General features: G+C 43.9%; 1 protein-coding gene across 1 annotated transcript; it reads right to left on the reverse strand.

The window, feature by feature from the left end:
- Nucleotides 1–42: 42 nt before the first annotated feature.
- Nucleotides 43–20,685, reverse strand: LOC100598807 (nuclear fragile X mental retardation-interacting protein 2-like). The gene is given in 9 exon segments (XM_030807951.1): nt 43–57; nt 2,680–2,709; nt 4,841–4,860; nt 12,203–12,787; nt 12,790–12,870; nt 12,873–13,533; nt 13,535–13,743; nt 13,746–13,925; nt 20,267–20,685. Coding segments are annotated over 9 exon segments (2,052 nt in total). The 5' UTR covers nt 20,538–20,685.
- Nucleotides 20,686–24,449: the final 3,764 nt, after the last annotated feature.

The following is a 24,449-nucleotide window of genomic DNA, read 5'->3' on the forward strand; positions in this document are numbered from 1 at the left end:
ATTGGTTCCTGAAGATTTGACTAAAGAGAAAACTAGGCCAATCTAAGCAGAGTCCAACTGAAGTAGAAAGTCCATAGAGAATGGGCAAAAAGGAAGTTGTGGAATCACAGACACAGTAAAAGGAAAAAATTGGCCAGGCGCAATGGCTCACACCTGTAATCCCAGCACTTTGGGAGGCTGAGGTGGGTGGATCGCTTGAGCCCAGGAGTTCGGGCAACATGACAAAACCCCCAATGTGTACAAAAAATACACAAAAAACATGAGCCAGGCGTGGTGGTGTGCACTTGTAGTCCTAGCTACTTGGTAGGCTGAGGCGGGAGCATCACTTGAACCTGGGAGGTGGAGGTTGCAGTGAGCTGAGGTTGAGCTGTTATACCCCAACCTGGGTGACAGGTTGAAAGATGAGGCCCTGTCTTTAAAAAAAAAAAAAAAAAAAAAAAGGGAAGACAGCAAAGAAAAAAAAATTTATTTTTGTGACAAGGACTCTTTCTGTCTCCGAAGCTGGAGTGTAATGGCATAATCATAGCCCACTGCAGCCTCAAACTCCTGGGCTCAAGGCATCCTCCTGCCATAAAGGCCTCCCAAAGTGTTGGGATTACAGGCATAAGCCACTGTGAGGCTAGATTTTTTTTTTTTTGAAGCAAGGTTTGGCTCTGTCACCCAGGCTAGGGTGCAGTGGGGCAATCTTGGCTCACTGAGACCTCTGCCTCCCAGGCTCAAGCGATCCTCCTGCCTCAGCGTCTCAAGTAGTTGGAACTACAGGCATGTGCCACCAAGCCTGGCTAATTTTTGTATTTTTTGTAAAGAAGGGGTCTTGATACACTACCCAGGCTGGTCTTGAATTCCTGGGTTACAGTGATCCACCCACCTTGGCCTCCCAAAGTGCTGGGATTACAGGTGTGAGTCACCACGACTGGCCAAAAAAAGTTAAGTGTTAAAATCAAAAAGAAAATTCACCAAGCCATTTTGCATACTTTTCTGGAAAGATACAGATACATATATATATATAGAGAGAGAGAGACAGAGAGAGAGAGAGAGAGATCTGGACTGGACACCTTATACTATCAGTTGGGTATAACTTTGTTGCAGAAAGGACAAAGAGAACTGATTAGAGTTAAGGCACATATATATGTGTGTATATATATGTGTGTGTGTATATATGTGTATATATTTTCCCAATTCTTTATACCACTCCTTTTTATTAATTTTTGTTGAGATATAATTTATACACCATAAATCCACCCTTTAAAATAAGTGCAGAATTTAGTGGGTTTTAGTATAGTATTCACAAGGCTGTACAGCCATCACCACTATTTAATTCCAGAACATTTTCATCACCCCAGAAAGAAGTCCCAGAATCACTGGCCCTACTCCCCATTTCCTCTCCTATTTCCTGGCAAGTATTTACTTACTTCCTATGAATTTGCCCATTTGGGACATTTCATATAAATGAAATCATACAATACATGATTTCACTAAATAAGACTTTTGTGTGTGGCTTCAAAGAATTTTTAAAAATTGAGGTAAAGTAGGCATAACATAAGATTTACACTCTAACCACTGCCCCCTCTCCCCACCTTCTTTTCTTTTTTTTTTTTGAGACGGAGTCTTGCTCAGTCGCCCAGGCTGGAGTGCAGTGGCATGATCTCGGCTCCCTGTAAGCTCCACCTCCTGGGTTCACTCCATTCTCCTGCCTCAGTATCCCGAGTAGCTGGGACTACAGGTGCCCGCCACCACACCCAGCTAAATTTTTTTTGTATTTTTAGTAGAGACGGGGTTTCACCATGTTAGCCCCCACCTTTTTTTTGAGACAGGGTCTCACTCTGTCTTTCTGGCTGGAGTGCAGTGATGTGATCATGACTCACTGCAACCTCAACCTCCCCGGGCTCAGGTGATCCTCCCACCTCAGTTTCACAAGTAACTGGGACCACAGGCACACACCACCAAATCTGGCTAATTTTTGCATTGTTTGTAGAGACAGGATTTCGCTAGGTTGCCCAGGCTGGTCTCGTACTCCTGGACTCAAGTGATCCTCCCACCTCAGCCTCCCAAAGTGCTGGAGTTACCGGCATGAGCTACCACACCTGACTATCTCTAACCACTTTTAAGTGTACAATTCAGTAGTGTTAACTATATTCACACTGTCGTACAACAAATCTCCAGAACTTTTTCATCTTCCCAAATTGAAACTCTGTACCTATTAAACACTAGCTCCCCATTCTCTCCTTCTCCCAGCCCACGGTAACCACCCTTCTACTTTCTGTCTTTATGAATCTGACCACTCTAACTAAGTACCTCCTATGAGTGGAATCACACAGTATTTGTCCTTTGGTGACTGGCTTATTTCACTTAGCATAATGCCCTCAAGGGTTCTCCATGTTGTAACATGCGTCAGAATTTCCTTCAAGGCTGAATAATATATCCGTTATATAGATCAATCACATTTGCGTTATCCATTCATCAGTTAATGCACATGTAGGTTGTTTCCACCTTTTGGTCACTGAGAATAATGCTGCTGTATACATACGTGTATGCGTTTCTGCGTGACCATTTGTTTGCAATTCTTTTGACTGTATGTATGAATAGAATTACTGGGTCATATAGTAGCTCTAAGTTTAACTTTTTGAGTAACTGCCAAAGTATTTTCCACAGTGTTATACCGTTTTACTTTCCGCTAACAATATATAATGGCTCCAATTTCTCCAAATCCTCCCCAACATTTTTTATTTTTATTTTTTTTAAACAATTACAGCCATGCTAGTGAATGTGAAGTGGCATCTCATTGTGGTTTGGGTTTTAATTTGATTTTAATTTTTAAAATCAAAAGAATATACTTGGTCTGAGGTGGTGGCTCACGCCTGTAATCCCAGCATCTTGGGGAGCCAAGGTGGGTGGATCACCTGAGTTTAGGAGTTCAAGACCAGCCGGCCAACATGGTGAAACCCCCTCTCTACGAAAAATACAAAAATTAGCTGGGCGTGGTGGCAGGTGCCTGTAATCCCAGCTACTCAGGAGGCTGAAGAAGGAGAATCACTTGACCCAGGAGGTGGAGGTTGCCATGAGTTGGAATCGCACCACTGCACTCCAGCCTGAGAACAGACGCTGTCCAGAAAAAAAAAATATATATATATATATGTATACACACACACACTATATATACATATATATATATATATATATACACTTTTCTAGTATAATAAAATTATTTTACAAAAGAAGTCCATTACTAACACACACTTGCATGCAAAGCACAAGACACATCTAAGGTCCGGGCGTAGTGGCCCATGCCTGTAATCCCAGCACTTTGGGAGGCCAAGGCGGGCAGACCACTTGAGGTCAGGAGTTCAAGACCAGCCTGGCCAACACAGTGAAACCCCATCTCTACTAAAAATACAAAAATTAGCCAGGCATGCTGGTAGGCACCTGTAATCCCAGCTGCTCAGGAGGCTGAGGCAGGAGAATCTCTTGAGCCCGGGAGATGGAGGTTGCAATGAGCCAAGATCCCACCATTGCACTCCAACCTAGGTGACAGCAAGACTCTGTCTCAAAAAAAAAAAAAAAAAAAAAAAGGAAAGTACTAAAATCAAGTTGCCAAGAATTTACATGTAGTCCTTTCTACGTATACGACATAAATGCCTGACACTTCATTCATTCCCTTCATTCTCCAGCCGGCCTCCCCCGGACAAGTCTGGCAACGATTCTGACCATCGGGCACTAGAAATTACTTTTCAGTTTATGTTAGGACAACCTACATGGGTTTACATTTGGCTTAATATATAATACTACCCTACTTCTCAAATAAGTATTTAAGCATTTATTTAAAAAATGGAAACTTTTCGATTCAACCACTTTTACTACTCTAGTCTCTCTGAGAAACACATGACATGCCTTACATCCTTCTCCTTTTTTTTCTTTTCCTTTTTTTTTGAGACGGAGTCTCGTTCTGTTGCCCAGGTTGGACTGCAGTGGCAGGATGTCGGCTCACTGCAAGCTCCACTTCCCCGGTTCACGCCGTTCTCCTGCCTCAGCCTCCTGAGTAGCTGGGACTACAGGCAACCGCCACCACGCCCAGCTAATTTTTTTTTTGTATTTTTAGTAGAGACGGGGCTTCACCGTGTTAGCCAGGATGGTCTCAATCTCCTGATGTGATCTGCCCGCCTTGGCCTCCCAAAGTGCTGGGATTACAAGTGTGAGCCACCGAGCCTGGTTTTGTTTTTTTTTTTTTTTTTTTGAGACAGGGTCTCTCTCTGTCGCCAGGCTAGAGTGGAGTGCAGTGGTGCGATTTCGGTTCAGTGCAACCTCCAACTCCCTGGTTCAAGTGATTCTCCTGCCTCAGCTTTCCGAGTAGCTGGGATTACAGGCATGCACCACCATGCCCAGGTAATTTTTTTTTTTTTTTAAGAGTTGGGAGTTTTGCTTTTGTTGCCCAGGCTGGTGTGCAATGGCATGATCTCAGCTCACTGCAACTTCCGCCTCCTGGGTTCAAGCGATTCTCCTGCCTCAGCCTCCCAAGTAGCTGGGATTACAGGTGCCCACCACAATGCCCGGCCAATTTTGTATTTTTAGTTAAGACAAGGTTTCTCCGTGTTGGTCAGGCTGTTCTCAAACTCCCGACCTCAAGTGATCCGCCCGCCTCTGCCTCCCAAAGTGCTGGGATTACAGGTGTGAGCTTGGCCCCACGCCAAGGTAATTTTTGTATTTTTAGTAGAGACATGGTTTCACCATGTTGGCCAGGATGGTCTCGATCCCCTGACCTCGTCATCTGCCTGCCTCGACCTCCCAAAGTGCTGGGATTACAGGCATGAGCCACTGCGCCTGGCCTGCCATCCTTTTTCATAACCCAAATAGCTTCTACCTGCTCTTCTAGTGTGCTATCACTAGTGGCCATTCTTCTGTTCATCTATTGAATATCTGTGCTAGCACTTTTCCCATGCACTAGGAATGGGAAGTTGTGTAAGACTAAGATCCTGCTTCAAGGATTCTCCCAGTGCTTATAGGTCAAAACTGCAGTCACTTACATCTTCCTTCTCTCCCTAAATAAGCATATATCCCTTTGGTAGACTTACTACTTGCTACTCCACTTCAAAAGTGAAGTTATACAGGTATCGGAATAGAAGTTTTTTATATTTTGACACATAAACTTATGAATTGCCTGAAGTACCTAGAATGTAATGGGACTAATAAATCTTAGCTCCTTTCTTTACTAATCCAACTAAGATTTTCTACCGAGTGGGTTGTCTAAATTATACCTATTTCTCTTCTTATTTGGGGAGTAGATTCTTCTGTCAGGCCTTGTAGGGGAAGGATCATAGTTGTTATATGGGTAGTTAAGATTACAGAGCCTTATTTATTCTTTAAAGACTTACTTAGCATCTAATATGGCTCATACATTAGGCATGGGGATACAAAGATAAATAAGCCAGATACCGTTGTCATCGTCATGAATCTTAAATTCTAGTGAGGGAGATTTTCATTCATGTTTTAGTAAATTATGTTCCATAATGTCTAATATCAGACTCGCGTCCTGGACATAGTGCAGTATGGGGAAAAATTACGGGCTTTGGAATTAGGCATGGATTTGAATCCCAGCTTTGGTTGTGCTTGCCACTTCATAACTCAGAAAGTTACTTAACCAAGCCAAATTTGTTTCTTCAACTGTAAAATGGTATTACAAGTACCTTCCTCAGCAAGGTGCTTAGAACAATAACTGGCTCTTGGTTTAGCATCACCATTCCTGTCCTATAACCAAACTACTTGGTCTACCTCAACCCTCCACTCCCACCTCGGAAGAGAACTCAAATGCTAAATAGTATAAGCTCGCCCTTTCTTCCTCAAGATACTTTTAAGAATAAGGACATCTGTTAAAATTATATAAACACAGTCTAATTCTACAAAAACACACCTTTCCTAATATTGCCTTATATTAAGATTAATGCATAAAAGTGGCACAGAAAGGTCAATTTTAAAATTTAATTTTATTTATTTTGAGACAGAGTCTTGCTCTGTCCCCCAGGCTGGAAGGATCTCCGCTCATGGCAACCTCCACCTCCCCGGTTCAAGCGATTATCCTGCCTCAGCCTCCCAAGTAGCTGGGACTACAGACACCCACCACCACGCCGGGCTAATTCTATGTTGGCGTTTTTTTGTTTTTGTTTTTGGTAGAGACTGTTTCACCATGTTGGTCAGTCTGGTCTTGAATTCCTGACCTTAAGTGATCCACCCACCTTGGTCTCCCAAAGTTCTAGGATTATAGGCATGAGCCACCGTGCCCAGCCAACACCACGAAATATTAACATGTCTTGCTAGTGAATTTTTTTTTTTTTTATTGAGACGGAGTCTCACACTGTCGCCTGGGCTGGTGTGCAGTGGCATGAGCTAGGCTCACTGCAACCTCCGCCTCCCGGGTTCAAGCGATTTTCCTACCTCAGCCTCCCAAGTAGCTAGGATTACAGGCGCCCGCCACCACACCCAGCTATTTTTTGTGTTTTTAGTAGAGACGGGGTTTCACTATGTTGGCCAGGCTGGTCTTGAACTCCTGACCTCGTGATTTGCCTGCCTCAGCCTCCCAAAGTGCTGGGATTAGAGGTGTGATCCACTGCACCTGGCCTCTGGCTAGTGATTTTTAAAGAGCACTAGGGATGTAGACTGAACGATTTATTATTTGTAAAGAGTTTAGAACAATGCCTGGTACATGGTAGTCACATAAATTATGTCATTAAGACCAAAACTTTCAGCCAGCCACGGTGGCTTATGCCTGTAATCCCAGCACTTTGGGAGGCCAAGGCGGTGGATCATGAGGTCAGGAGATCGAAACCACGGTGAAACCCCGTCTCTACTAAAAATACAAAAAAGTAGCCGGGCGCGGTGGCGGGCGCCTGTAGTCCCAGCTACTCCGGAGGCTGAGGCAGGAGAATGGCGTGAACCCGGGAGGCAGAGCTTGCAGTGAGCCAAGATCGTGCCACTGCACTCCAGCCTGGGCGACAGAGCGAGACTCTGTCTCAAAAAAATAAATAAATAAATAAATAAAATAAAGTAAAAATATAACATGAATGATACCTAACAGCCTCTAGCTTAAAAAATAGCAATCTCACCACAATTGTTTTTTTCTAAATAGTAAGAGCAACCATAATTAAGTCCTTGCTATACTCCAGGCACTGTTCTAATTATTTTATATCTATCTTTCTTACAGCAATCTATGAGGCAGGTGCTTTTTCTTTTTTTTGAGACAGAGTCTCGCTCTGTCACCCAGGCTGAAGTGCAGTGGCGTGATCTTGGCTCACTGCAACCTCCGCCTCCCGGGTTCAAGCAGTTCTCTGCTTCAGCCTCCCAAGTAGCTAGGATTACAGGCACCCGCCACCACACCTGGTTACGTTTTGTATTTTTAATACAGATGGGGTTTCACCATCTTGGCCAAGCTGGTCTTGAACTCCTGACCTTGTGATCCACCCGCCTTGGCCTCCCAAAGTGCTGGGATTATAGGCATGAGCCACTGCGCCCAGCCAGTAGGTGCTATTTTTAACACACCCATTTTATAGCTGAGGAAAATGAGGCACGAAAAGAAAAAAAGATTAAAAATGGCTAAATAACCTGATCCTGATTACCTGGCTGATGACTGTTGGAACCAGGACTCAAACCCAGGCATTCTGACTCTAGAATCAATCAATTTATCTGTCTGTCTGTCTGTCTGTCTATCTATCTATCTATCTATTTTTTTGAAATGGAGTTTCATCCTTGTTGCCCAGGCTGGAGTGCAATGGCACGATCTCAGCTCAATGCAACCTCTGCCTCCCGGGTTCACTCCATTCTCCTGCCTCAGCCTCCTGAGTAGCTGGGACTACAGGTGCCCGCTACCACCCTGGCTAATTTTTTGTATTTTTAGTAGAGACGGGGTTTCACCATGTTAGCCAGGATGACCTCGATCTCCTGACCTCATGATCCACCTGCCTCAGCCTCCCGAAGTGCTGGGATTACAGGCATGAGCCACTGCACCTGGCACAAATCCCCTTTTTATGCTCTATTGTATCTTTACTTCATACCCTCAATTGTACTTAACACTCAAATTTTTAAAAATCCATAGTACGCTTAAGGTTCCAAGTAATTGCTTAATCTAAAAACTTCCTGTGTAAAAAAAGCCCTTGACAGAAGCTGCCGCCATGCACTTGGACTTCCCAGCCACCAAAACCTTGAGTCAAACACCTTTCTTTGCTGGGTGCAGTGGCTTACACCTGTAATCCCAGCACTTTGGGAGGCCAAGGCAGGTGGCCCACAAGGTCAGGAGACCAGCTTGACCAACATGGTGAAACCCTGTCTCTACTAAAAATACAAAATTAGCCAGGCATGGTGGCGTGCACCCATAATCCCAGCTACTCAGGAGGCTGAGGCAGGAGAATCACTTTAACCCAAGGGGTGGATGTTGCGGTGAGCCAAGATTGTGACACTGCACTCCAGCCTGGGTGACAGAGCAAGACCCCATCTCAAAAAAAAAAAAAAAAAAAAAAAACAAAAAACAAAATAAAAACACCTTTGTTTATATAAATTAAATAAATATCACACCATTCTTAAAGAAGTGACATAACACACTCTCTTATCCACTATTTCCAAATTAAGTTGCTGAAGGGCTTATTTTTGAAGTCAGGAGAAATGCAGAGAACTTCCAATTCTAAGCCCAACATCAACTACTCAGAGAGTACTACTGAACATTTGAAAACTACACTAAAGCACAAAGAAAATAATACAGATGTTCTTAGAGGATATTCCAGTAGCCCAACTGATTATTACTTCTTTTAGAATTAACTTTAAAAAAAAAAAAACCCTTCACTTATAAAAGATCTTCAAATCTAATTCAAGTAAAGAAAAATGAGTGGCCAATGGACCACTAATGGACCAATCAACATTTGGCAGGAATTCAAAGAACTTGCTACTCTGGAACCTAATTAAACTGAGTATTATTTATTGTTCTAGAGGGGTAAAAATTTTAATGCCAATCTGATTAATTTCCAATCATGTCCAAATACAAAACTCAAGATGACACTTTACCTAAAGCAAATTTTTTCATTAATACCAGCAAAACTAAATATAACTACACCCATATAGGGGTATTCAGCTTATCTAAATACCACTGATTTCATATTCAGTTAGCCTATGGATAGGGAAAATGCATAAAGAGTAAATTCAAGTTAACATTCCCATTTAAAAATGGCCTGCAATTCCACAAAATAGAAATTGTACATAAAAACTATTAACCAGTTACCTAATGGAACATATCCCACACACTTTGTTGTTTTGTTTTGAGACAGTCTCACTCTGTTGCCCAGGCTTGAGTGCCGTGGTGCAAACATAGCTCACTGCAGACCTGGATCTCCCAAGGACAAGTGATCCTCCCTCCTAAGTCTCCCAAGTAGCTGGGACTACACATTGTTGCCCAGGCTGGTCTCAAACTCCTGAGCTCAAGTGATCCTCCCACTTCGGCCTCCCAAAGTGCTGGGATTACAGGCATGACCCACCACACTGGGCCTCCCACAGTATTTTGCAGGTGGTAAGAGAACATAACACAACCAGATATCCTCTCAGGCTCACACAGTGATCACCAGTGCAAAATACTTCAGTGAACATTTTCTAGTAATAATCTCTAGAGGGCAGACGGCACAGAAAACAATACCAAAAAACCCAACTCTCCTGGCAGAGGTTAACTAATGTATAATACATGTCTTAGAAAACGAAGCATTTATCTTTTTGCCCTAACATTCCTAAAAACAAACAACTCCTGTATTTACCTCCAAAGAGCAGAGCTGGAGAATAAGTGAAATCAGGTAAATGTTATCTGTGAAGATTCCTATTCTTAAACTTCCATTAAGCAATTCTACTACTTCCATTTTTAAGGAAGTAAAATTATATTAAAAGGACATCTATTTATTATACTCAATGTCTTCCAGCTTGCAAATAAGGAAAGGTATGCAGACTAGGAAATTTGCTTAAAAGTCACATAAATCGCTTTGTTATTCATCTCTGAGGCAGTATTTCTTCCAGAGAGAATATGGTAATTACCCAATTCCCACAATCTGGTATGGTCCCCTTTCCCTGCAATTGCAAGTCACTGCCTAAAGGAGCCATTGTTAAAATGGGAATGTGCACTATGTATTAAGTGTGTACATGCATGCATGAAGTATGCATTTCTGTTAGAGAAAGGAGGAAGAGGTAGGAAAGTACGGGAAGACTGAAACCCACTGTTCTCAAAAGCAAAAGGACATAAACATCATCGTTAAACCTCATTATTTGCTCTAAGGATTTAGATTACAGTTATGCCATACAGCGAATTTTTCTTTAAGACACAAACAAACCACATTCTAAGAAAGTGATTAACATGAGGCCTGGCATGGTGGCTCACACCTGTAATCCCAGCACTTTGGGAGACCCAGGCGGGTGGATCACCTGAGGTCAGGAGTTTGAGACCAGCCTGGCCAACACGGTGAAACCTCATCTCTACTAAAAATACAAAAATTAGGCCGGGCGCAGTGGCTCACGCTTGTAATCCCAGCACTTTGGGAGGCCGAGGAGGGCGGATCACGAGGTCAGGAGATCGAGACCACGGTGAAACCCCGTCTCTACTAAAAATACAAAAAATTAGCCGGGTGTGGTGGTGGGCGCCTCTAGTCCCAGCTACTTGGAGAGGCTGAGGCAGGAGAATGGCGTGAACCCGGGAGGCGGAGCTTGCAGTGAGCCGAGATCGCGCCACTGCACTCCAGCCTGGGCGACAGAGCAAGACTCCGTCTCAAAAAAAAAAAAAAAAAAAAATTAGCCAGGCGTGGTGGCAGGCACCTGTAATCCCAGCTACGTGGGAGGCTGAGGCAGGAGAATCGCTTGAACCTGGGAGGTGGAGGTTGCAGTGAGCCAAGATTGCCCACTGCACTCCAGACTGGGCGACAAGAGTGAGACTCCATCTCAAAAAAAAAAAAGAAAGTTATTAGCGTGAAACTTGAAAGATACCTGGTTCCCTTTAAACTTGGGCTTTAGGGCTATGAAAAGGAGAATCCCAAGAGCCTGGTCTCAACTATGTTAATCATACTTGACACTGTAATTTGTCTAACTTATTTTCCAGTTAAAAACTGGCATCCATTACTCCTTCTAAGACTTATCAGACTCCTCTTCAAAAACAGTGCTTCTACTCATTTTAATCAAATCAGAACTATTAAATGAGCTCACTAATAAAGACACATATGATATAAAAAGCAAAGAAGAGGCTGGGCGCGGTGGCTCACACCTTTGTAATCACAGCACTTTGGGAAGCAGAGGCGGGCGGATCATGAGGTCAGAAGTTTGAGATCAGCCTGGCCAACACGGTGAAACCTGCCTCTACTAAAAATACAAAAATTAGCTGGGCGTGGTGGCGTATGGCTGTAATCCCAGCTATTCGGGAGGCTGAGGCAGGAGAATCACTTGAACCCAGGAGGTGGAGGTTGCAGTGAGCCGAGATTGCACACTGCACTCCAGCCTGGGTGAGAGAGTGAGACTCTGTCTCAAAAACAAATAAACTGTGTGTGGTGGCTCACACCTGTAATCCCAGCACTTTGGGAGGCCAAGGCGGGTGGATCACAAGGTCAAGAGATCAAGACCATCCTGGCCATGGTGAAACCCTGTCTCTACTAAAAATACAAAAATTAGCCAGGCGTGGTGGTGCGTGCCTGTAATCTCAGCTACTCAGGAGGCTGAGGCAGGAGAATCACTTGAACCTGGGAGGCGGAGGTTGCAGTGAGCTGGGATTACGCCACTGCACTCCAGCCTGGCAAGAGAGTGAGACTCCATTTCAAAGAAAAAAAAACACAAAACAAAACAAAAAGGCAAAGACAAAAAAGCCAAGGAAGGAGAACATATGTTCAATAAAATTTTTTTTCAAGCACTCGGTCAAGAGAAAATAAAACAACACCTTTAAGCAAGTTCTCCTCACTTCTGTTCTTTGAACCAGGTAGGTCAATTATGTTTGTATTTTTAAAAAACCTTTTAAGTTGGAAAAGTGAACATTTCTTCTAAATTTTAATCATAGTAGTTCCAAGGACCCTGAATTAGTTTGACGCCAGCTGCTTATCCACATTGTCATTCTCTTAAAATACTCTTAATATGAACAACTAATTCTCTTAAAATTCTCTTAATATAAACAATATACTAAATTGGCCAATAAAAATCTTTGTATAGGAAACAAATGAGTTACCTTTAGTGTGACATACAATAGCAGCCCTCAGGTCAAAAGAACCCCAGCTATCATTCCTTTCTAGGCCTCTCTGGTATCTCTGTTCTTTGGTAGAGCCTAACAAAGTGTTCGCAGGAGAGGCCAGAGGATTTTCACTTTCTATCTCATAGTCCTTTGAGAGAAACACTAAAGCACCTTGACTACTGGTGTCTGCTTTCTGCAGGTCACCTATATGACTTGGTTCCAAGGATAAGGCTCCACTCTCACTAGTAGTCCCAGATTTTAGAATGCTACCCAGAACTTGAGGACTAGTCCGTTTCTCCAGGTCGTAAGCCTTGGGAAACACAGGATGCTCAGTTTCTGAGGGAATTATTTCAGCACCCTGTGAAACCAAAGTGGCAGGATATTCTCCTTGAAATGTCACCTCCATCACTTTATGCTCTGATGACTTCCCAATAACAGTCTCAGGGCCAGCACTGGGCTCATTTATAAATGGTAAACCCCACTGCTTCTGGAAGATATCTCCCAGGTTTTGCTGATTTGTCTGAGAGGGCAGATCCACTTGTGCTGTGCTCAACAGCATAGTTTGCGTATTTGAAGGATAAAAAGGCTAGTCTTAATTTGCTCAACAGCTGCTGAAGTTAGACTCATGTCCTGGAGAACTGAATCTGTTCCAGAAGAGATGGGTGAGTATTAGCAGCAGTAGTTAGCAGTGGCTGACCCCCTGGAGGATAAACATTTGTATCAGTCCCTGCTAAAACAGGCCCATTAGAAAAGTTGGCAGAAGTAACAGATTTCAGCACTGACATAGGGACCTGGGATAAGCGACTTGATGATTGGGTCTGAGTTTCCCCAGTAGATGATGATGATGATGAAGATGAAGTCGGTGACACAGAAGAGTTCTGTATAGTTTTGTTGAGGTTTTCCTTAACTTTGCTTGCATAACTTATTTTAGGAAATATTTTAGCACTGCTATTGTCCACTGGAAAAACTGGGGGTGGTTTAAATAGGGTCCACGAGTCCTCTTTGGAGGCAACAGCTGAAGCATGCTTTCCTTTGGGCCGATCATCAAACTTTTTGCTGCTCACACCAGGTTTACTATCTGAGCTTTTCCCAAGCATATCACCCACAGCAGGTTTTCCTCGACTTGTTCCTCCAGGCCCAGTTTCATACTTCCAAATGGGCTTCGAACCATCTACTCGATTTCCCTTTTGTTCACTATAGTCAGGCTTGAAAGTTTCAAGTCCCTGTTTTAAGGTTGGGACACTGGTCTCTTGTTGCATTATTTTTTCCTGCACTATATTAAGGTTTTCACAACCCTTGGCACTACTGCACCTAGCTTTCCTTTTTTTAAGGAGTTGTATATCCGCTCTCAGATCCACTACCATAATTATCATCATTATCTGCTCCTTTACCCATATAACCATCAGTAATATAACCAGAATTATTTGTTACCACACCATTTGGAATTGGTATAATATCAGACTTATCTACAGACTGATTCTCTCCAGATTTATTTTCATAAGACTTCCCATTCTTTTTGTCCATACTGTTTTTCTGAAATTCTTGGTTTTAATTTCTGCTTTCCCAAAGGTGTTGGCCTTTACAGTCTGCTTCAGGCTAGTGTCTACAACTTGCTGGTTGCCACTGAGGACCCTGGAAATAGGGTTGGTGGCTTCATCAGAACTCAGGTTCTTTAAAGATATTTCTCTTTCTCCAGCATTACCGTTTAGTTCACCATAGCCTAGGGGAGGGAAAAAAAAGGGATTAAAAAAAATCACAACATGTAAATTACACTAATGCCTAACATTTAAGAACTGTTTATTTACTGTATGCTGGACACTATGCTATGAGCTGTAGCTTTATATTATTTCACATCTCTATGAGAAGCAACCTGTAAGTCCCATTTTACAGACTAGGAAATGCAATCTCCAGCTAAGCAAAGCAAGAGGTAAAACTCAGCCAAGATTCAAACCAAAGTCTGAAGCCAGAGAAAACAAGACCTCTTAAGCGGTATGCGAAATACCTCTCATCTAACAGAATCAATCTACCCATCACTCTCACAAGGCTGTTATAAAATTTTCTTTTTTCGAGACGGAGTCTCGCTCTGTCACCCAGGCTAGAGGGCAGTGGCGTTATCTCCGCTCACTGCAAGCTCTGCCTCCCGGGTTCACGCCATTCTCCTGCCTCAGCCTCCAGAGTAGCTGGGACTACAGGCACCCGCCACCATGCTCGGCTAATTCTTTTTGTATTTTTAGTAGAGACAGGATTTCACCGTGTTAGCCAGGATGTTCTCGATCTCCTGACCTCGTGATCCGCCCATCTCGGCCTCCCAAAGTGCTGGGATTACAGGTGTGAGCCATGCGCCCGGCCTAAAATTTTCTTTACAATTCAGAGCAGAGATGCCCTCTGGGCAAAAATCAAGTTTTATTGAAACAGTAATTATTACAAGGAAATTAAAGACTTCATTTCTACAAAACCATAAATAGCTGGTAGTCACTATCAGCAGTTTCCAACGCATCTATCAGACAAATATCTAACACTTGTGAACTTTTTCTAAAGTATTCTTAAATTTCATTTTGACATTTCCCAGATATTAGATCATACTGTTAATACGTGAAACCAAAATATCTATGTACCAATGTTTCCAACCTTTATAAAACATATTTTCTTCATTTTACATTTAAATAAACAGACTTTAAGAGAGATGAAGTAAATTGCCCAAGTCAAAGTGACAGAACTGGAAATCTGACCTCCAGTCTATCTGCGATCCATGGTTTCCCACCACTATGCAATACTACCTTGACTCAAAAGATGCGATGAGAAAATATTTACTAACAAAACTACAATAAAAAGCATCCAATTTTTTAGTGTTATGGTATTCAGGTTTAATTAAAAATCATCAACTGCCAGTGGATCATGTCTGTAAACATAGCACTTTGGGAGGCCAAGGCAGGTGGACTGCTAGAGTTCAAGACCAGCCTAGGCAACATGGAGAAACCCTGTCTCTACTACAAATACAAAAATTAGCTGGCTGTGGGGCATGTGCCTATACTCCCAGGTGGGGGGGCTGAGGGAGGAGGACAGCTTGAACCCAGGAGGTTGAGGCTGCAGTGAACATGCACTGAGATGGCACAACTGCCTTCTAGCCTGGGTGATAAAGTGAGACCCTCTTTCAAGAAAAAAAGAAAATAAAACCTTCAACCACCATAAAAAGTCAATTCTATTATAAGTGATTCAAATAGTTTTCCACTGTAACAAAATGGTGCTATTAGTTATCTACCTTTTTATGAAATGTTCACAAAAGCATCTTGAGGTCAAGTCATTAGAAACAGATATACAGGCCGGGTGCAGTGGCTAACGCCTATAATCCCAGCACTTTGGGAGGCCAAGGTGGGTAGATCATTTGAGGTCAGGAGTTCGGGATCAGCCTGACCAACATGGTGAAACCCCGTCTCTATTAAAAATACAAAACTGGCCAGGCATGGTGGTGCATGCCTGTAATCCCAGCTACTTGGGAGGTGGAGGCAGGAGAATGGCTTGAATCTGGGAGGCGGAGGTTGCAGTGAGCCCAGACTGGGCCATTGCACCCCAGCCTGGGCAACAAAAGCAAAATTCTGCTTCAAAAAAAAAAAGAAAGAAAGAAAAAGAAAAAAGAGAGATACACAATAGAAGGACACTCCACACACATTTAAGGCAGCAGGAATGAGGAGTCTAATAGGAATACTGCTATTTTTATAAGTCTGAGAACCACTGTTCCAAAATAACTTAATGTAGAAGTCTATTAGATTCACAACAGGACTTATTCATTCCACATAGAAAAAAAGGTACAAATACTAAAACTGAACAAATAAAGGCATTTTCTTCTACTGTATTAAAGTAACCCAAGAAAACATACTCAAGGCATAATCATTCCTAAAACAGACTGGCACAAAACTTGTACCATGAGAGAATACATCTTATAAGAGTTATTTTTTTCTTTTATTTCTTTTTTTTTTTTTTTTGAGACAGACTCTCCACTCTGTGGCCCAGGCTGAAGTGCAACGATGTGATCCCAGCTCACCACAACCTCCATCTCCCAGATTCTCCTGACTCAGCCTCCCGAGTAGCTGGGATTACAGGCATGCACCACGATGCCCAGTTTCGCCATGTTGGCCTGGCTGGTTTCGAACTCTTGACCTCAAGTGATCCGCCCGCCTGGGCCTCCCAAAGTGCTGGGATTACAGGTGAGACCCACCACACCGGCGGCCTCTTAGATTTCTTAGAACTCGTAAGAGTTCTTAGATTCCACAGGGTTACATTTTTAAAAATTTTTTGGCTGCTAGAAAACCTATGACAGCCAATCAAATCAAATTTTTGGTGGCACAATTTTAACTATGAAACAGGAAGAAAGAGATTATTGCTTAGGATGTTTTCTAAAAGCTTTTTTCCTCAGAAAAATGCCAGGTGCAGTGGCTCACATCTGTAATCCCAGCACTTTAGGATCCCAGGCAGGTGGATCACTTGAGGTCAGGAGTCTGAGACCAGTCCGGCCAACATGGTGAAGTCCTCTCTCTACTTAAAAAAAAAAAAAAAAAATTAGCTGGGCGTGGTAGCGTATGCCTGTAATCCTAGCTACTCGGGAGGCTGAGACAGGAGAGTCGCTTGAACCCAGGAGGCAGAGGTCGCAGTGAGCCGAGATCATGCCACTGCACTCCAGCCTGGGCCACAGAGTGAGACTCTGTCTCAAAAAAAAAAAAAATGCATGAAGTTCCTAAATAAAGGCTCTCATCATTTTTAACAGATATAACTTTATTTCCTTACCTAACTCTGGAGGGAATACAAAGACCTACCTATATCATTTAACATCCTAACAGGTTAAACAAAGGTTTATATCCTTGGGCCCATCAGTCACAACTTTTCAGATTTCAGTTAAAGATGAGCAATCTGAAATAGCAAAAAATCCAATCTGCAAACTGGGCTGAACCAAAGCTAACTAGAATAATTCTTCCTAAGATTACTAGTATGTAGTGACTCAGATATTGGAAATCACCAAACAATGAAAAAACGGCTTAGAAGCCACTGTGCTCCCACCCGCAAGTTTTAATAACAAAAAAAGAAAAGAAAATCTCGTTTAATTACATAAAGTTTTTCTCATGACAACCTTGTTGATATGTATGAAGTATGCCGGGACGAAATTCTTTTTAAATAGTAGATATTTAAGAAAAATGTAAACATTATAGAATAAATTTATTAAAGGACTCCTAGCGCTTTTATTATTTAGGGCTGCTTATACTAACCCTACTTCGAAAAGACTCAGCAAAACTTGAGTCCTGATAAATCCAGCTTTTCAATGACAAACAAATTACTCAACACATTTGGCCTTCTCTTGCGCCCTCTTCTGGATAAAAACTGTTCCTCTTTAGGTTTGTGAGTAATGTATTACCAAAGCCTACCTCAATATGTTACAGACAAATTTCAAAAATATTGTAATGTTTTCTTGGTTATTACCATTATGCATGTCAAAGCAACAGTACTGTGACCAAACCATACACTCGCCCCAAGTTGTTTACATTCTGTCAAAACTGCTAACTCCAGTTTCCTCCTCTTTATCCACCCCTTCCAAGATAAGAAATATTTGGAGGAATACCACCTTGAATGGTTCAGGGGTTGCTTCTTTATGTAGAGAGAAGTCCGGCAAGAGTATATTAACCTGACCAATGAGATACAATTTTTCAATCTCAACACGAATATTGCCTTATGCAGCCATAATATGGTAGTGTTTTCTCATCTTTTGAACAAGATCTAATGCTAAAAAATCTAGTTATATAGTCCCTAACAGTTTTTAAACTGTTCCAAATCTTTAGGATTAAATACCTAACTCGTGTGTATGTGTTCACTTCTATTGCATACTATCGGGTCCCTACGAAGTCCCAAAATGGAAAATCTAACATTCTAATTTCAGTCTTCAAGTTACAATCTGCAATAAAAAAGCACTTAGTTTTTCTCCAGCTCTCAACAATTCCTTCTATCAAATCTGATATGCTGGGTTTAAGATATGCTTTCTTAGGCCAGGCGCGGTGGCTTAAGCTTGTAATCCCAGCACTTCGGGAGGCCGAGGCAGGCGGATCACGAGGTCAGGAGATCGAGACCACGGTGAAACCCCGTCTCTACTAAAAATACAAAAAAAAAAAATTAGCTGGGCGTGGTGGCGGGCGCCTGTAGTCCCAGCTACTTGGAGAGGTTGAGGCAGGAGAATGGCGTGAACCCAGGAGGCAGAGCTTGCAGTGAGCTGAGATTGCGCCACTGCACTCCAGCCTGGGCGACAGAGCGAGACTCTGTCTCAAAAAAACAACAACAACAACAACAACAACAAAAAGATACGCTTTCTTACGCTTCATTTCTCTTCGATTTATAAAGAGCCCTTATTTTTTAAAATCTGCGTGGATTATAAACTTTTAAACTCACTTCTCGTGAAATACTTTCTTACATGACTTCTACCCTCAATTTCTCGTTTGTTAAGATTAGTTTGGGGATCAATATCGATTTTTAAATATGGAAAACACCTTTCTTTTTAACATGGAGAGAAGCCCCATCTGAGGCAAGATGGTAATCTAACCTCGTGGATGAGCCACTTGGGTTCACCCTTAAGGACAAGAAAAGGGGGTCAAAAAGCTCGCACTCTTCCCCATCCTAACATTTTTTAAAATTCCTCATCTCAAAGACACTACCCAAGCTCAGAACGTAAGTGCTGGGTGGGGAGGGAAATGGAACAAGGTTTTTGGATTTTTTTTTTTTTTTGTTGAAAATGAGCTGCTAGAAAGAAAAGGCCCAAGTGAAAGCCTCAGAGGCGGAGTCGTGAGCGAACCTGGCAGGAGAAGAGGTTCCTGTGGCAGAGAAACTCGTGACCGGGGAGCTGGGTTCCCGCTGGGTACCCCACCCGGCCTCAGGCACCGCCTCTACCCAAAATGAATCCCCCCGCCGCGCCCCCCAGCCCCCTCAGCTCCGCTTCGAGGCCGGCTCCCCGGCCCAACTGCCCGCGCCTCCCGCCGCACCCGGGAGCGGGAAACGCAGCCGCTGGCGCGCGGGACCCTGCGCAGGCCGCTCCCCTCATGGCCGCTTCCCTCCCCCACCCCAACGGCCCCCGCCGCTCACCCCAGGGACCCGCCCGAGGCCACGCGCCGCCACCGGGTTACACAACCCTGGCCGGCGACGGGGAGAGGGGCGGCTGCGGAGCCGGGGGCGCCGGCGCCCCCGCAGTGCACAGGGCGAGGCTGCGGCCAGTGGTGATCCCGGGTCACCCGGCTCCGCCGCCCCGTGTGGCCCTCGACACCCTTCCCCCTCCGCTCCTCAGTGGGCCGGAGTCGGTGACAGGAATAGGCTTCCAACATGGCGGACAGGAAGCGGCCCCACGAGGAGAGAACATTCCAGCCCCGCCGGCTCTCGGGGGAGCGGGCAAGGGGTGTCGGCCTTGGGAGGAGCCGCGGGACAAGACTGCGGGGTCCGGCGCCCAAAAAGGGCGTTTAGTGGTGGAAATGACCCGTGAGATGAGGGGTCCCAACAGCCCCCACCCCGAGACGGGGAGCCCCAAGGCCACAGGTGGGCTTGAGGTGGCAGGTGAGGGGCACTTCCTCAACTTGGCCTACCTACCCACTCCTCGCTGCCTGCAAAAGGGTCTCGCGACACCATCCGAGTCGGGATTCGCTAGGCCTTCCTTAGTTACACCTCGAGGGATTTTTTTGGGGGTAGGTATACCCCATCTCAGGGCCCCCAAATTGAGGTAACTCCAGGGATGCAGGGAGGTGAATGGGAAAAGAATAATGAGGTTTGGGCTTGCAAGGCTGACCCCGCGGGTCTCCCTTCAGCCGGGGCCAGGAAGGTCACGCTGGCCTGGCTGGGCCTCTCCCATGCTGGAGGGAAGGAGAGGGAGCTGCAAACCCCATTGTTCAGCCCTAGCTCTAGAATGAAAGGGGCATCCCCAGAGCTGGAGGGGACACACACACACACACACCCCGACCCCGTCTGCGCTTTGCGATCCGGCCCCACCCCCATCTCCCTCGTCCTCCACCCCCAACCCCCTTCCCCCACCCATCCTCCCTCCCAGACCTGTTTTCTTCTTCGGCGTTTCCTGGTGCTGCTGGAGGGTGTGTTTCTGCTCATGTTTCAGCGGCTTTGGCTGGGCCTTGGGGCTGCCCTTGGCTCCCTGTTGCAGGTATTGGTGAGGCTGCTGGTGATGATGGTGGTGGTGGTTGTGGCTGTGGTTGTAGAAATAATAATGGTGGTGGTGGTGCGGCTGCTGCTGCTGCTGAGGGTGATGGTGCAGATGGTGGTGGCTGTGATGGTGCTGAGGCTGTGGCTGGCCGGGCTTCTCCTCCATTGAAAGCTGCTGGGACTCCCTGGCTGAGGCTGTGGGCTGCTGCACGGTCACGATCTGAGACCGCTTCTCAGGGCTCACTCAGTATATCTGAGCGCGTCTCGCCAGCGCACTGGTTAATCGAGCGATTCTGCGAGATTGGCAGCCACGATCCAACAATCAGGAACCACGCTGTGCCGCAAGCCCCGCCCCCAGCTCAAACCCTCTTTCCTTCCCCTTCGCGGCTGCCGCCTAGCCAACTCCACTTACCCTGTGCAATCTCACAGGGCCGGGCCTTCGACGTCAGCACTATGGCTCTCTCTCCTGTCGCTTTCTCTCCTTCGCCACGCAGTTTGTGAACAGCACTTTCTACACTCCTCGCCGGCAAGCAACCTTGTGTTGAGGGTAGCAGATTCCACTGGAGATTTCACTGGCTCTGTGAGCCATCTGCTGGCTTTGCACCTCTTAGAATCTGGTGTTTTTTTGTTTTTTGTTTTGTTTTGTTTTTATCCTTTTCTAGGTAACCAGAAAGGGAAGCTCAATTCCCTTAACCCCGAGACCACTAAAGGGGCAATACAAAAAGAGGAAATAAATACATTTTTAAGCATACAAGAGCTTCACAATCCAGTAGATCATTTTGTATTCTGGATTCATTTTGCTTTGTATTCATATGCTAATCTCTTCCTTTCCACAAAGGGATTATAGGGTTCCACAATGGGGTATCTGTGTAATTTTCCAAAAGGGCACAAAGGGTTTAAATCATTGTTTCTTTGTAGTTGGAGGCAAGGGAGAGCGGGAGGAATGAAAATTTACACTGAAGGGTTTTTTTTGTTTTTTGTTTTTTTTTTAATTAAACTCTGCAGGTGAGGTCAACTGTGGAACCAAAATAGGTTTTAGAATGAGAAGTTTCAAGAGCAAAGGAAGGGGAGAAAGAGCACTTAAAAGTTATTAAGTGGGGTTTTTTTTTTGGCACTTATGGAAAAATTGAAATTAAAAGAAATATTCTGTAGCGTTTTGTAGTGTAGATTTAACTTATCCTGCATTACCGCATCACAGTATGATTTTCAAAAGCAAATGTTAGAGCCATGATAGTGGTTACTCAGGAAGGAAGAGGGTTGTGATGGGGAGGGACACAGGTTACTCTGATAATATTTCATTTTGGGGGCTAGGTGGTGATTATACATACATTTGCTTGGTAATTATTTGTTAAACTGAATATACAGGTAAAATGCACTTTTCCCGATGTATGTTATAGATTGGGGGATTTTTTTAATTGTAAAATATTCATAATATAAAATTTACCATCTTAGGCCAGGCACGGTGGCTCACGCTTGTAATCCCAGCACTTTGGGAGGCTGAGGCGGGCGGATCACGAGGTCAGGAGATCGAGACCATGGTGGAACCCCGTCTCTACTAAAAATACAAAAAAATTAGCCGGGCATGGTGGCGGGTGCCTGTAGTCCCAGCTACTCCGAGAGGCTGAGGCAGGAGAATGGCGTGAACCTGGGAGGAGGAGTTTGCAGTGAGCCGAGACTGCACCACTGCACTCCAGCCTGGGCAACAGAGTGAGACTCCGTCTCAAAAAAAACAATAAAAATAAAATAAAATAAAATTTACCATCTTAATATTAAGTGTACGGTTCAGGTGCATTAGGTACATTCGTATTGTTGTAGAACCATGACCATCATCTATCTCCAGAACTTTTCATCATTCCAAACTGAAACTTCATACCCAGTAAAAATAAATGTCCTTTCCCTCCTCCTTCCATCCCTTGATAACCACTGTTCTGTTTTCTGTCTCTACGAACTTGACTATTCTAGGTACCTCATATAAGTGGGATTGTACTGTATTTGTCTTTTTGTGACTAGCTTTTTTGCATAATGCCTTCAGAGTAGCATACATCAGCATTTTCCTCTTTTTTAAGGCTAATATTCCATTATACATATATACCACATTTTGTTCATTCACTCAGCAACGGACACATGGACTGTTTCCTCAATGTATGTTACGTTTTTGAATTTTTAAAATGTGGCTTGAACTCCTACAACAGGACAACATTAAAGGGACAAGAAGCTTAAAAGCAAAAAGTTTATGCTATGAAATTAATGAATGTCAATGCAAAAGCTTATTTAAAACATAAAAGCTGGTTTCCAACAAAAAATGTCATTGAATCCTGAAAACCATGACCAAATTTTGGCATGTTCTGTATAGTGAGGATTTGTGTTGCCTTGCTAAATTTTATTTTATTTTATTTTGAGATGGAGTTTTGTCCTTGTTGCCCAGGCTGGAGTGCAATGGCATGATCTCAGCTCACCGCAACCTCCGCCTCCTGGGTTCAAGCGATTCTCCTGCCTCAGCCTCCTGAGTAGCTGGGATTACAGGCATGCGCCACCATGCCAGGCTAATTTTGTATTTTTAGTAGAGATGGGGTTTCTCCATGTTGGCCAGGCTGGTCTTGAACTCCTGACCTCAGGTGATCTGCCCATCTCAGCCTCCCAAACTGCTGGGATTCATGAGCCACCAGGCCCAGCCAGCCTTGCTAAATTTTAAAGAAATCCTCTTTGGGGGTACATTTACCCAATTTTGAGAACGAAAACCCTAATAATAATATCATATCACAATAAGTCTTTACTATTGGATAATATTCTGCCACGTTCCCAATTATTAAAAAAAAAACAGGTCAGGTGTGGTGGCTCACACCTGTAATCCCAACGCTTTGGGAGACCAAGGCAGATCAGTTGACTCAGCAGTTAGAGACCAGCCAGGGCAACATACAGAGACTCTCTCTCTACAAAAATTTTTTTAAAATTAGCCAGGCATGGTGGTGTGTGCCTGTAGTTGGGAGGCTGAGATGGGAGGATCACTTGAGCCCTCAAGGTGGAGGATGCAGTGAGCTGTGATTGTGCCACTGTACTCCAGTCTGGGCAACAGAGTGAGACCCTGTCTCAAAAAAAAAGGAAGAAGAAAGAAAGAAAAGTATATATACAATTTAGGATTATGTTGGTATTTTTTGTTGACTTAGACATTTAGTTGGAAGGCTTGAATTTCTGAGTTCCAACTTCCCTGTCTAGGTTTTCTACATTATACGTGCAGGCAAACCAAAAGCACTCATTCTGTATTTCTGATTTATCACACTTTTGCCTGCCTTAGCTTTTCACTTACAGTTGTACTGACTGAGTTTAAGCAACCAAATCTTATTCTCAGATGCTCTAGTTACTATGAATGTTGCCTTAGTAGTATGCAGTAGTATGGAGAAAGGCTTATGATATAATGTAAGAAAAAATGCAGAATATTACATTCTTGTATACACTAGAATCATAATCTTGAAGAACATGAAGTTTAAAAATAAGAATGGAGGGCTGGGCGCGGTGGCTCACGCCTGTAATCCCAGCACTTTGGGAGGCCGAGGAGGGTGGATCACCTGAGGTCAGGAGTTTGAGACCAGCCTCAACATGGAGAAACCCCATCTCTACTAAAAATACAAAATTAGCCGGGCGTGGTGGTGCATGCCTGTAATCCCAGCTACTCGGGAGGCTGAGGTAGGAGAATTGCTTGAACCTGGGAGGCGGAGGTTGTGGTGAGCCGAGATCGCGCCATTGCTCTCCAGCCTGGGCAACAAGAGCAAAACTCCGTCTCCAAAAAATAAATAAATAAATAAATAAAAATAAATAAGAATGGAAATACAACAGTAAAACATAGACCTTTTTTCTTCTTGATTTTTCTGAAGTTGTTTTATATAAAATATAACTGGGATTTGCCATGAATGTGAAATATTCCATTATAATAATGCCCTAGGCTGGGCGTGGTGGCACACTCCTGTAATCCCAGCACTTTGGGAGGCCAAGGAGGGCGGATCATGAGGTCAGGAGATTGAGACCATCCTGGCCAACATGGTGAAACCCCGTCTCTACTAAAAATACAAAAATTAGCTGGGCA

Source organism: Nomascus leucogenys, unplaced genomic scaffold, assembly GCF_006542625.1.
Source record: "Nomascus leucogenys isolate Asia unplaced genomic scaffold, Asia_NLE_v1 Super-Scaffold_258, whole genome shotgun sequence".
Classification (NCBI taxonomy): domain Eukaryota; kingdom Metazoa; phylum Chordata; class Mammalia; order Primates; family Hylobatidae; genus Nomascus; species Nomascus leucogenys.